This window comes from Spermophilus citellus (genome assembly GCF_964194105.1).
Source record: "Spermophilus citellus genome assembly, chromosome: 1".
Classification (NCBI taxonomy): Eukaryota; Metazoa; Chordata; class Mammalia; order Rodentia; family Sciuridae; genus Spermophilus; species Spermophilus citellus.
In genome coordinates, this window is record NC_138182.1 from 222,015,478 (window position 1) to 222,028,536 (window position 13,059).

Here is a 13,059-nt window from a genome sequence, read left to right on the forward strand (position 1 = left end):
ATAAAAAGTATAAAAATACATATTGATATATATAAACATACCCCTATATCAATGGAGAAATATTCAATATTTGTTAAATGATATGATATGGTAGCAGTAACAAAACAGAACCATATAGTATGAAAAAAGATACTGAAAGAAACCATGAAAACACATAAATGTTTCACATGATGGATGTTCCTAGAAAATTGGGAAACCGGGTGATACATATATTGATTGGTAACAACAGGTAAATCAATAAGAGTGATCTACTACATCATACCCTAGAGATTTATCCAGTATAGGTGGACCAAAAATTCTAAATGTGAAAAAAAAAGTATTTTGTGGAAGAAATAAGATTAAACTACAGGACCAGAAATGTCCATATTATCCACAAATTATACAATTAACCAAGTACATTACATTTTAAAATAACTCTATCCCAAATACCATGAACAATAAACAGAAAACTCCAATCTTGGAAAGATATGTGATTCTATGTAACTGGCAAATCATGTTTATGTGTACATGTATACTCTAAAACACATATATAATTGTATTGTAAACATATGATATATATATATATATATATCACAAACACACATATACACAAACAAAAAACATACAAAGTTAAATCTTTAAAGAACAGGCAATTCGTTGAGTGGTGAGTACATGCATCAGGTAGTGTTAATTGGGCTGGTATTCTGTGGGTATCAGAATAACACACATTCATGAAAATCTCTAACATGCCTTTTTAGTTTCTGATTACTTCAATTTTGAAAACCTGTCATGCCTGTGTTTAAAAGAAAAAAGAGAGAAAACAAGTGCCAAAATAACTCCATCACCATCTTTACCACATCAACCCCTCTATGATTTTCATCATCAACATCATTCTCAAGGAAGAAACACATTCACTCATAAAAGGAAGGACTAACATTCACTGCACTAAAATTAACACTTTTGGTCTTCAAAAGGCATCATATTGAAAGCAAAAAGACAAAAATTACTCTAAGTAATCTCCTTTAACACTTAATATATTTTCATTTAAAAGTTCTATGAGTTCAATACACTTAATGTGTGAAATGTCTCAAATTCTCAAGTAAATAAATTTAATGTCTTTTAAAATTGCTTTGTGTACTTTCTGGGAAATTTAGGTCCTTCAAAAGTCAAAAAATAATATTAAGAAGACAAGTATATGGAGAAGCTCATATCTAACATGCCTTCTAAAATGCCAGCATGACTACCATGTTTGCTTCCAGATCCAAACACCAGTTTTGAACTGCACTCTGCTGTTCTAGTCAGAAGTTAAGCTGAAAGGCTACAACTTGGAGAGCCACTGACATGGCTGCTTGGATACTTACAGACCCCAGACACTCAGTGCTGTGCTTTGGCTTCTACTAAAACATGAAAGTGAAGAAAGCTATTGGATGAAAAACTAAACTCCAAACAAAAACTTACCCTGTGGAGATTGTGGATGGATTACTGTGGGTCTTATAATTCAGGATATTAGAAAACAAATATTATAAGGTAAGTTATTCTATCCTCACTCTAGTGACAGTGCCCCCAAAGACCAATTTGTTGAAGGCTAACAAAGACTAGGGCTGCCAATCATACACAAACTAAGGTCAAATTAATTACCTCACTCTCACATTTTCACTCAATACTGCTGGGGTGTTAGTATAAACTACAAGAGCCTTTAAGAGGAACATTTATAATATGTATTGAAGTTCTTTAGACTCTTCAAATCACTGAAGTGATTAAACCATAATCCTAAATATGAATGGGATTAGGGGGATATTTATCCATCTCTAAGCTAAGCCAGTGGGTAAAATTTAAAATTTAAAGAGCAATTCCCAGAGCTAAATAAAGGCCACTCTTACCATCCTAGATCCTCTACCAAGTCCTTTTAGATATACTAGGGTTCCTAGATCAAATACAGGATGTTAGTAAAATCTAAAATTCTGATAATAAATAATGTTTTAGCATAAAACAATGCATGGGACATAGTTATTAAAAAACTATTAATTATTTATCTAAAATTCAAATTTAACTGGGTATCATATACTTTTACTTGTTAAATCTGATATCCTTACTCTAGATCATGACACAATCCAATAATTTAATGACCCATGCTTGGACCAGCAGATGTCTACTGGTCATGTAGCAGAGCTACATTCAGTATGAGTTTTGACTGATTTCCTATAAGAGTCAGTGCACCAAAACCCTCCAACTTCCAGAACCATCAGTGGCCCTTCTTTAAGGAAACTGGAGGGCTAGTCCATGTTCCTCTATACCTTCTTTCTAGTCCAGGAAGTCCCACATGGGTACCACAAGAGTCCTACATGGTCTCCTGGCCAAATCGGGGCTCCCTTGTGGTGGTATTGGCATGTTCTGGCACCCATCTGGCCTCACAAAGCTATAGCAGCTATTGTCCTTCTCCTGGAGTTTCCCTCTGTGGGAACTATAGCCTCTACAGCCTCAGAGAGAGTTGGGAAAGCCTTGGACAAAAGAGAGATGGGAAGTAACAGGTGCCATATCAGGCATCAGCTGAGTTGTCTTGGCACAGGAAGGAGGATAGGGGAAGAATGGGGTGCATCTGGGGGGTAGTTCCCTTTCCACCTCTATTTAAAAATCCACACACAAAAAACCCCCCAGCTTTCCAAGGCTATTAGCATCAATTTATTTTATTTTGCTAATTAACTAAAAATATAAGTTCATTTATACAGTGCTTGCCCTATGCCAGGCATCATTTTAAATGTATATTCATTTATCATCATTTTTTAGGTACAGAAACTGAGATCCAGAGAGATTATTTAACACTTAAATTAGGAGAGGACACACTTATAACCAATATAATCTGCTGCCATCTGTCTTGCCTGAAGTTAGTTTTGATTAAATTAGATATGACAATAAATAACTTCAAGAGAAATTATTTATTCATTGAGAAATACATCACTTAATGAGTAACAAAGAAAAACCATATTATTGACAAAAATGGGGAAAAATCCAATTACCTAGATGTGTTTTGTTTTTCCCTATGGTTTTACCAAGTTTTCCACCATGAGTATTTTGAGGCAGGATTGCATAATTTTTTATAACAGCAAGATAAAAGCAATTTTCAAGGCAATTATGATATATCTATATTGTTGAATACCACAAAGCCATATGTATTTGCAACACCCTGATTTGAAAGACATATTAAATATGTCTGAAGCCCAATTAGTATAAGTAAGCATTCTAACAAAATACCCAGAAGCCAAAAGTTAGCCCAAACCACCTTTCCATCCACTTGAGCCCACCAGAGTAACTAGGAGAGAGCCAACTGGACTGTTCTAGGTAGCGTCTAAACCTGAGCAAGGCACCAAGAGGCCACACACAGAGCCACAGAGCGAGTTCTCAAGAAACTACAGAGGGATGAATGGATGAATCAGTTAACAAAGGATAGCCAACAGAAGTTGGAAGTACTGTACCTCAGGGAATGACCTTCTAGATGACACCTAGAGAGTACTACCTCAGTGAGCCTGTGGAGAGGTTAGGAATACATTCTGTAAACTTTTTACCCTTGTATGGATGATGTCTTTCTGAATAGCATCGGTCAACCAGATCTTAATATTGTTCACTGAGAATCAAAACAGTGAATCTAAACTTGAGATAACTAAGCAACTTCAACATTAAATGCCACGTTATGTGGTAGAGGAGAACATTTTTAAAAAATAAAAGGTAAACCTTAAAATATTTTATGAAAATCACAGTTTAATGAGTGCCAGGCACTGTGTTAATGATTTTGTATCATCTCATTTAGTTCTTACGACAATTTGACAGGGTAATACTAGAATTACTGTATTTCTGTCTTACAGGTGAGGAAATAAAAGCCTGGAGAAATATTTTGCCCAATAATACTAAGTAGGAAATCTTGGAATGTTAACTGAAGTTCATCCTCTGACAGATGTTTTAAAGGGGACCCTTATTCAATGACAGAGAATCATAGTCACTTAGTCACTGTTAAGTAAGGAGAAAAGTGCTCTATGTCAGGGTCCTTGGATCCACAACTGGGTACACTAGATGATAGTTGGCCATAATATCCCTGAAGTCAGAAGACACACAGTAGAAAAGAAAAAGTTTAAGATAGTCATGAGTTAATTTCCAAAACTTGAGCAACAGCTAATTTTCTGCAAATAATGTTTTCTTCCTTGACAGGTAAAGATATTGACATCTACCTTTAAGGAACAATCATGGTAGAACTATTTTTATAATAGCTGCAGGCCGCTGAAAAAATTTGGCAGTTTCAAAATGTTTTATTCTCTGAAAATGTCAATCAAGGGCAGGTTACGGTGAAAGACTCTCCAGTGAAAGCCTCCTCCAGATGAGCTCTCGGCCAAAATCTTTGCTATTTAGCCCAGAGAGACCTAGAAACAGAAAAGAGGACCACAAGCCTGGAGAGCAGCACTGGCTGTGTGTTGAGATGTCAATCCTTCTGACCCCTGAATGCTGCCCACCTGACATTCCACTGGATGTGAGACCTGACTGGTACCCAGTCCAGACCCTTTATTTTATGGTTGAGGAAACTAAATCCCATGGAGTATGATGTCCTAACATGACTGTAAAACAACAGAACAAGATTTGAATTTATTTCTCCTATCATCATGTCACTTCTCCATTATCCCTGGAGCCAAAAAGTAGTACATGACCAGAAGAAAATGCTAGAAGAGAAAAAGATTATTTCTAGCTACAGTAATGGTGAAGGCTCTAATAAGAAGGGAGTATTCTATTAGGTCTTCAAGAATGAATAGGAGTTCAATCAAAGGAGAGGGGTAAGAGAGAGGAGAAGAAACATTCTGGGCAAAGAGCAGCATAGGTTAGAACGCTTGAAAAGAAATCAGTTATCATACAAATCATCTTTTCTATCTCACTGTTTCAGAAGAAGGAAGGGAGGGACACTAGAGGAGAAAAGTCATAGAACAGTGCTCAATTACCATAATATTTCCTCTAACTTTTATCCTTGGACTTATAATCCAATAACCATGCCATATGAAAAGCACATTTCTAACAGAATCTATGAGAATAATTGAGCCACAGGACGAAATTAAGCTTAAAGCTTAGATGTATTTTATGGTGTGCATTATTGTTGTTCTGCTTGGTAATTAGGTACAAATAGTCAACAGTTTATTAATATTACTATAATTAGTCTTTTAGTTCTTCTATAACCAAAGCAAGCATTTCTGGGGCTACTAAAAGTATACATGTACTAGGATGAAAGAAGAAATTGGAAAGCCTGTCTTCATCTTTACCAGCTTCAAACACTCATTACTAACAAATACATTAAAACCTACTATGTGTCACACACACAGCACTTGGAATAGAAAAGCCCCAGGCCACTTCTTGATCTCAGAAACAACTGGGACCAGGATCCCAGTGCCCACCTTGTCCTAGCTCTGTAACATCCAGACCGTGAACTTCCCCTGGGTAGATATATCTACAGGGTTCAAAGTGCTTCCTGGGAATCTTCTTACTCTGCACATTTGAGTCCCACCCCCACTGCCCTTCCGAATAAGTTGAATTATATTACTTATGCTAAAAACAAAAGAACTCCACAAACAAATCCTCAATTTTAATTGCTATCAAAATCTATTTAATTGAAAGAAAGCTGTTTGGTTTAATAAACAAACAATCACAGAGGGTTGAGACTGCAGTGTCTTATAGTAAAGGTTCCCAAGGAGTATGTCTTGTTTTTTCATAGTGCTAGAGGTGTGTCAAGACTCTGACCAATTAATCCTCAAGGTGGCAGGTGGGGCTGGGTGACCACATCCTCTGGGCCAATCTCCTTTGGCTCTGATCAACCTCTACCTGCTCCTTTGATTCCAGTGAACCATCAAAATATTACCATTTTCTAGGTTCAGTGAAGTGAAAAGTTTGGAAAGCACTGGTTTGCCGTAGAATACACCTATGCTTTGGGAAAGAGTCTAAGACTATCCAACTTGGGCAACCTATGGAAGGTTATTTCCTTATTCTGGGATGTATTTTATTCACAAGTTTGAAGAGATGTTGTACTACAAAATCCAAAATTTTTCTTCTAATTCTACAGTGCAGTTATTTTGCAATGTGAAACCCTCCCCACCCCCAGCCTGACCCAAACCCCATAGTATCCTGAAAAGTAACATTTTATGGAACAAAAAGGCAAAATTTTAAAGTGAGACTTGGAGACTGCTGAAGCTTCTATTTAATCCTTATTTAACAAATCTGATTAGGTTCCTGTTATGTGCTAGAGATGTGTGATTAATACTGAAATTAGACCTACAAAAAGAGGGAAATATTCCTCGTTCTCTTCAAGCTTATAGTCTGCTGGGAAGTACAAATGAAAAAAAAAAAAGAAATTATAATTTAGTGGGATAGATACCAAGAAAGAAACATAGGTAGGTATGAGATTGGGGTGCCCATCCCAGCCTCGGTAAGGGAAAGCTTCATGTAAGAAGGTACATCCAAGACAAAACTGGAAGAATTATCAGGAGCTAGCTAGAGAGTGGGGTGGAGTGGGTTGTGAGTGTGGGTGAGAAGAGGGGAGGTGGAGAAAAATGACATTCCAGGCAGCAGATACCATCTGCCAAGTCCCACAGATACTTGGGAAGTGTAAGAAATCTATATGGTTGGAACATATAGCATGGATTCAAATGGGAGAATGATATGACAGGTTAGAAAAGGCCCTGTGGCTGTCTACAGAGTGGAGAGTGATTGGAGAGGGGCAAGATGAAGGTAGGAAGATCCAGAAGCTGCCATATCAATATAATACTTAGATTACACGATGAATTATGGAAGAAGAAAAAGTGGGGGTGGGGGCAGGGGGCTTAAAAAGCATTCTTAAAATGGGGAGAAGAAAAGTGAGCAGAAAGTTGGTTTGTTCAGTAGCACTGGAATAATTTCATATAATACAGAATCCAGAAAATCAATCATATTTATAATTTACATGTATGGAAGACTATTTCTTAAAACTAAATGGTTATCAAAGGAACAATGCCATTCAACTTTGAGGAAATTATTTTTAGGGCATATTTTATAAATTAATAGCCATAATATACAGTGAATTTCACATAGTAAGTTCTTTCTCAACATTATCCCTATATATAAATTTATACCCTGAAAAATAGAATACATTTCACCATAGCAACAGTTTTATATCAACTCCTACTCGAGTTAGAAAAAGCATATGTAAAAGAAATGAATATTCTGGAATATTCTGAGGTGCCTGATGGTTAAAAAAAAATCATTCCATTTATTTTGTAAAGATTTAAATATGAGTGCAATATTTCTTTTTTTTAATTTTTTAAATTTATTTTATTTATTTATTTTTTTATTGGTTGTTCAAAACATTACAAAGCTCATGACATATCATCTTCCATACATTTGATTCAAGTGGGTTATGAACTCCCATTTTTTACCCCAAATACAAGTTGCAGAATCACATCGGTTACACATCCACATTTTTACATAATACCATATTAATGACTGTTGTATTTTGCTACCTTTCCTATCCCCTACTATCCCCCCTCCCCTTCCCTCTCATTTTCCCTCTCTACCCCATCTGCTGTTGTTTAATTCTCTCCCTTGTTTTTTTTTTCCCTTTCCCCTCACAAACTCTTATATGTAATTTTGTGTAACAATGAGGGTCTCCTTCCATTTCCTTTCAGTTTCCCTTCTCTCTCCCTTTCTCCCACCCCACTCGTCTCTGTTTAATGTTAGTCTTTTCCTCATGCTCTTCTTCCGTGTTCTGATCTTAGTTGCTCTCTTTATATCAAAGAAGACATTTGGCATTTGTTTTTTAAGGATTGGCTAGCTTCACTTAGCATTATCTGCTTTAATGCCATCCATTTCCCTGCAAATTCCATGATTTTGTCATTTTTTAGTGCTGCGTAATACTCCATTGTGTATAAATGCCACAGCTTTTTAATCCATTCATCTATTGAAGGGCATCTAGGTTGATTCCAAAGTCTAGCTATTGTGAATTGTGCTGCTATGATCATTGATGTGGCAGTATCCCTATAGTATGCTCTTTTAAGGTCCTCAGGGAATAGACCGAGAAGGGCGATAGCTGGGTCAAATGGTGGTTCCATTCCCAGCTTTCCTAGGAATCTCCATACTGCTTTCCATATTGGCCGCACCAATTTGCAGTCCCACCAGCAATGTACAAGTGTACCTTTTTCTCCACATCCTCGCCAGCACTTGTTGTTGTTTGACTTCATAGTGGCTGCCAATCTTACTGGAGTGAGATGGTATCTTAGGGTGGTTTTGATTTGCATTTCTCTGACTGCTAGAGATGGTGAGCATTTTTTCATGCAATATTTCTTTAAAACATCCTTGTAATTAGAAGGTTATTTTAGTTCTTCAAATCTTTCTGAATTAAATAGTAATAATGTAGTGTTTTTTTTAAAGGGGGGAGAAAGAAAGGAAGGAAGGAAGGAAGGAAGGAAGGAAGGAAGGAATGAAGGAAGGAAGGAAGGAAGGAAGGAAGGGTGGGTGAAGAATAACATACTTGGGATCTAGCTGATGGCCATTGGAACCCAGTAACAGGAAAAGATTTTTATGTGACTAATAAGTTAAATATAAACTAAGCTATTATCTATTGAAACTATATTACTTACTCAAGAAAAGTTATACCCCATTGTTATTATGGGAACTGAAAAGGGAATTATGTCTTTCTAAAGACAATGAAAGGATCAGTACTTATTATCTTATTTGATATATTAAGTAACAGACAAATTTTCTAATGAGAATAAACAATTTACAGACAGTGGTCCTTGGATTGCCATGGTCTGAATATTTGTGTCTCCCTGCCACCCCCACATTCATATGCTGAAATTCCAACTCCCAAGATGATGGCATTAGAAGGTGGGGGGCTTTGGGAAGTGATTAGGTCATGAGGGCTTAAGAGAGATCTGTGAAGTCTTCTACCATGTGAGGACACAGTGAGGTAGCATCTACAAACCAGGAAACAGGGCCTCACAAGATACCGAGACTCCGATTTTAGACCTCTGAGCCTCCACAACTACAAGAGATAAATTTCGGTTGTTTATAAATTACCCCATCTATTGTGTTTTGTTATGGCAGCCTGAACCAACTAAGACAACAGGGTTACAAACTACCAATAAGCCTTTGTATACTATCAAATGCAACATGAAACTAGATTACCAGTCTTGTGACCAGCCAAATTCACCATGCCACATGTCTCTCCCCCTTAGTCATGGTCCAAGATGGAATATTTTGTAATAGTCCCAACTCCCTGAAGTTCTGGTCTACTATCTGACTGCCCTACTACATCTTAATTCTTCATTGTCTTCAGAAATATTTCTTGATACTTGTATATTTTTAACCATTTGCTTAACATTTCCTTCATACACTGACTTAGATGGAAACTCCCTTGCAGTCCTCTCTTTGGGAGCTGAGCCACAACCTACCCAATGCAACTTAGGACTCAGAAGTCTTTCTCTGCTTCTTTAGGCCTTACCACTTCTGCTTATCCTCACTGAAGGCACCTAGAAACCTTATGTCACCAGTGCCCATGCCCTATAATCTCTGACACCTGGATCACTACCATCTTCCACAAAAGATCCCTTGGTACCTTCGACAATCTCAACATTCACATGGATGACTCCCACATTCTCTTTCTTGAGCTCATTTCCAAATACCTTCTTCCTTCTGCTACCCACCTTCCAAGGCTTACCTAGATCCTACCATCACCCAAAAGAATACCTCCTCTGAAATCTTAAAGACCGGCACCTCATTCTCAGATATAATCTCTCAATTATTCCTTACATATTCTTTGACCCCAATCGCACATTATTTTAATGTTGATGAAGGCTGTCTCCTTGATCAACCTCTAGTCAGCACCACTGCCCTTTTCTCAACTAAGTCTCAACTTCAGCCTCAATAATTATAAACTCTGAACACAAATAATTTAGTCCACTCTCCTCATTAAAAATACGTGAACACTAGCATAGTTTTCAACAGCTCAAGACGGCATCCTTAGAAGAACCAGACTCTCTTACAGTGTCTGCCTGAGAAAATACAGTGCTGCCAGGAGAATTTACTATTTGTTCCAGCACAAACTTGGTGATAGGCAGACAGACCACTAAGGCCTTTCTTAGAGTAGTTACTTTAGAAAGCTTGCAATTCTAAATTCTTTCTCTGCCTCTTTGAGATATATATCTTTTACCACCCAGACTGTCTTCTCAAGGAATAAGAGCTAGCTCTCTGAACTGTGGCATAAGTACAGGTTAACGAATTCAGACAGGTTTCACATTAACCAATCTCACCCCACCCCTTTCAGTTTACTGCCCTGCCAATTTTTCATTCTCCCTTTAGCCTCTGCACAAATTAGTCAAGTCAAAGTCATGCTGGACTCTTTTCCTTATTACAACAGTATTACTGGATAAAAATCTATCCTTATCACTTTAGTATTTGGCTCTGCTTAGCTCTGATAATGTAACTTCAATGTAACTCACACACCTGCCACAATTCATATTTTTCCCAATTCACTCTCTTGCTAGTATTCTCAATCTTTTAAGAATGTACATTTCTGAACAAAACCTATAAGTAAACTGGCCTCTTCCTTATCTTTAAACACATCTTTTCTTATGCTCTGTGCTCTTAAAGCACTCAATATCTTTCAGTTCCTTAAGTTCACCCTGGTCCGCCTTACTTCCAGTCTCTGCCAGGTTGGTTCCTCTATGTAGCATATGTCCTCCCTTCTCCCTAGCTTACACTGACTCATTCTTCAGTCTGTATGTCACCTGGGGAACCTTCTTCATATTTCCCACACTAGGTTAGGTCAACCTGTTACCTGTTCCCAGAACACATTGATTAACAACATTCTGGCACTAACTAAGCTGTACTATATTAGTCCGCCCATCTTCTCTGCTAGGCCACAGCTCTGCAAGGGCAGGGAAAAGTTCCAAATAGCTTACTACTCTCTGTTCCTAATACTCACTTAACTACCTGAGGCACTCAGTAAGTATGTGCTGAATGAGTTAAGTATGTAGGGTCATTAATGTTCTAGCCCATATAATGAAAATTATCATGGAAATGAGGTGAAGCATCTGTTTTATCTTTTTTCCCAAAGCATCTGAAAATAGTGGAACACACGACAAAGCATAGAACACTATATGATAATAGGAATTTACAAAACCCTGTTGTGATTCCAATTTCATCAGCATATTTGGGTATTGGTAAATATTGTTATTGTTTTACCTAGGAGAACTAAGATAATCCTCTTTAGTGGCTAAATCTTTCCATCTATGAATAAATTTTCATTGGAAATTGAATCAATTCCATACTTAATAGTGAATATGAAACTACACCCAGCATTAGTCCATTTAAAGCCAAAGTTAAAACCTGGATAATTTTAAATTATAAAATATATTTATGGGGAAAAAATATCTATGGAGCTAGGGTTGTGGCTCAGCAGTAGAGGGCTCACTAGCATGTTTGAGGCCTTGGGTTCAATCCACAGCACCATATAAAAATAAATAAATAAAATAAAGGTACTGTGTCCAAGTATAACTACAAAATAAATATTAAAAAAATACTTATGTGATATTCCAAAAATCTGGAATCAATGTTATCATCTTTTACTTATTTTTTCTTAAAATGTGGTACTTACTGATAAATTTGTACTATTGGGAACATACTGATCCTGTTCTCCCAGCAACACGTCAATCACAGGATGCCTTCCATTTTTTATCATGATTCTCTTTTCTTCTTGTAAAGTTGGCCTGCAAAAAAAGTTAGATTTCAATTTATAGGCATGAAAATAGCTTTTTTAAAAAAATCTCTCAGCATGAAAAATTTCAGTACCCAGTTACTAAGATAGACAGCAAAACCTTAAACATAGACATTAAGAGCCAGAATAAGGCTTTGAGCATAAAAGTAGAATTTTAACTATAAAATAATAACTGGGAATAACTGTGCGCTGAAGCACAAACTTAGCAGTCTTCTGATGGCTCCAAGACTACAGATGACCTTTTCACGACCCTTTTTATTTTTCTATTGTTGTTTAAAATCAAACATATTTTCATTACTAAAAGTAACAGTTCAGATTATCACTACTTGAATTATTTTCAGTAATGAGCATAATAAAGTAAATCATATAAAATTATTTCTATATTTAATAATTATCTTAGTTTTAATAATCTCATGTGTTGGACTGAATACAGAATGATCTAAAATTTTCATATTCTGTTTAATTTCTATGATCATTTATATCTTTCACTTTTTTTATATAAATATTATTTTGGGTGGATGGGAGCATAGTTCAGTGTCAGAGTATGTGTTTAGCATTTCCAAGGTCCTGGGTTTTATCCCCAGCACTTTAAAAAAAGAAAGAAGAAGAAGAAGAAAAAAAGAGGCAGGGTAGAGAGGAGCCTGACTAGAGTAAAATAATGTGTAGATGGGGGGTCAAAGAATTTGTAAGGAGTAATTAAGTGAGAAAGGTTTTATCTGAGAATGAGATGCCTATCTTTAAGGCATCTCATTTTTTTTTAAGCCTGTGAATCTTATCAGTTTTCCAAGCCTTCATATCTTATCACCCATTATATCTTATCAGTATTATCTATTTATCCTGTCCCCTGAGCCATCCCTGCTGGGACTTCTCCCCAGATGTTATCACTGAGATCAGTTTGGTGTCTCCTATTCCCAACCTTCATCTATAAATTTATGTTTATAGACACATCATATTGGTTAAAAAAAAGTTATACTGTAATATAACATTGTACAACTATTTTGAACTCAACAGTATATTTAAACCATCAGTACACATAAGAAAATAAATTTGACCAATATCATCTGATCCAATAGACTCTTATTTTTAATATTTTAAAGTCCATTTTATAAATAATTTTACAGATTATTATATGTATCTTATATATGTGTGTGTACATGTGTTTGCTTATTTGTTTTGGCATGTTGGGGATCAAACCCAAGGGTTCATGAATGCTAGACATGTGTTCTGCCACTGGACTATACCTCCAAACCCTTAGTAAGAATTTAAAACTGGCAAATGTCACATTTTTTCTTCATAGTTTTCTGCTTTTCAAG

At 36.4% G+C, this 13,059-nt stretch overlaps 1 protein-coding gene across 1 annotated transcript in view; it reads right to left on the reverse strand.

Annotated features, from left to right (window-relative positions):
• The window catches only part of MSH3 (mutS homolog 3), a gene marked incomplete at its 5' end in the record, with an annotated part of 194,987 nt that overhangs the window by 45,665 nt on the left and 136,263 nt on the right, over positions 1–13,059 (reverse strand). Inside the window, one exon of the mRNA XM_081276914.1 lies at positions 11,627–11,738. Within this exon, the coding sequence (XP_081133040.1) occupies positions 11,627–11,738 (112 nt within the window). The remainder of the gene's footprint in view (positions 1–11,626; positions 11,739–13,059) is intronic.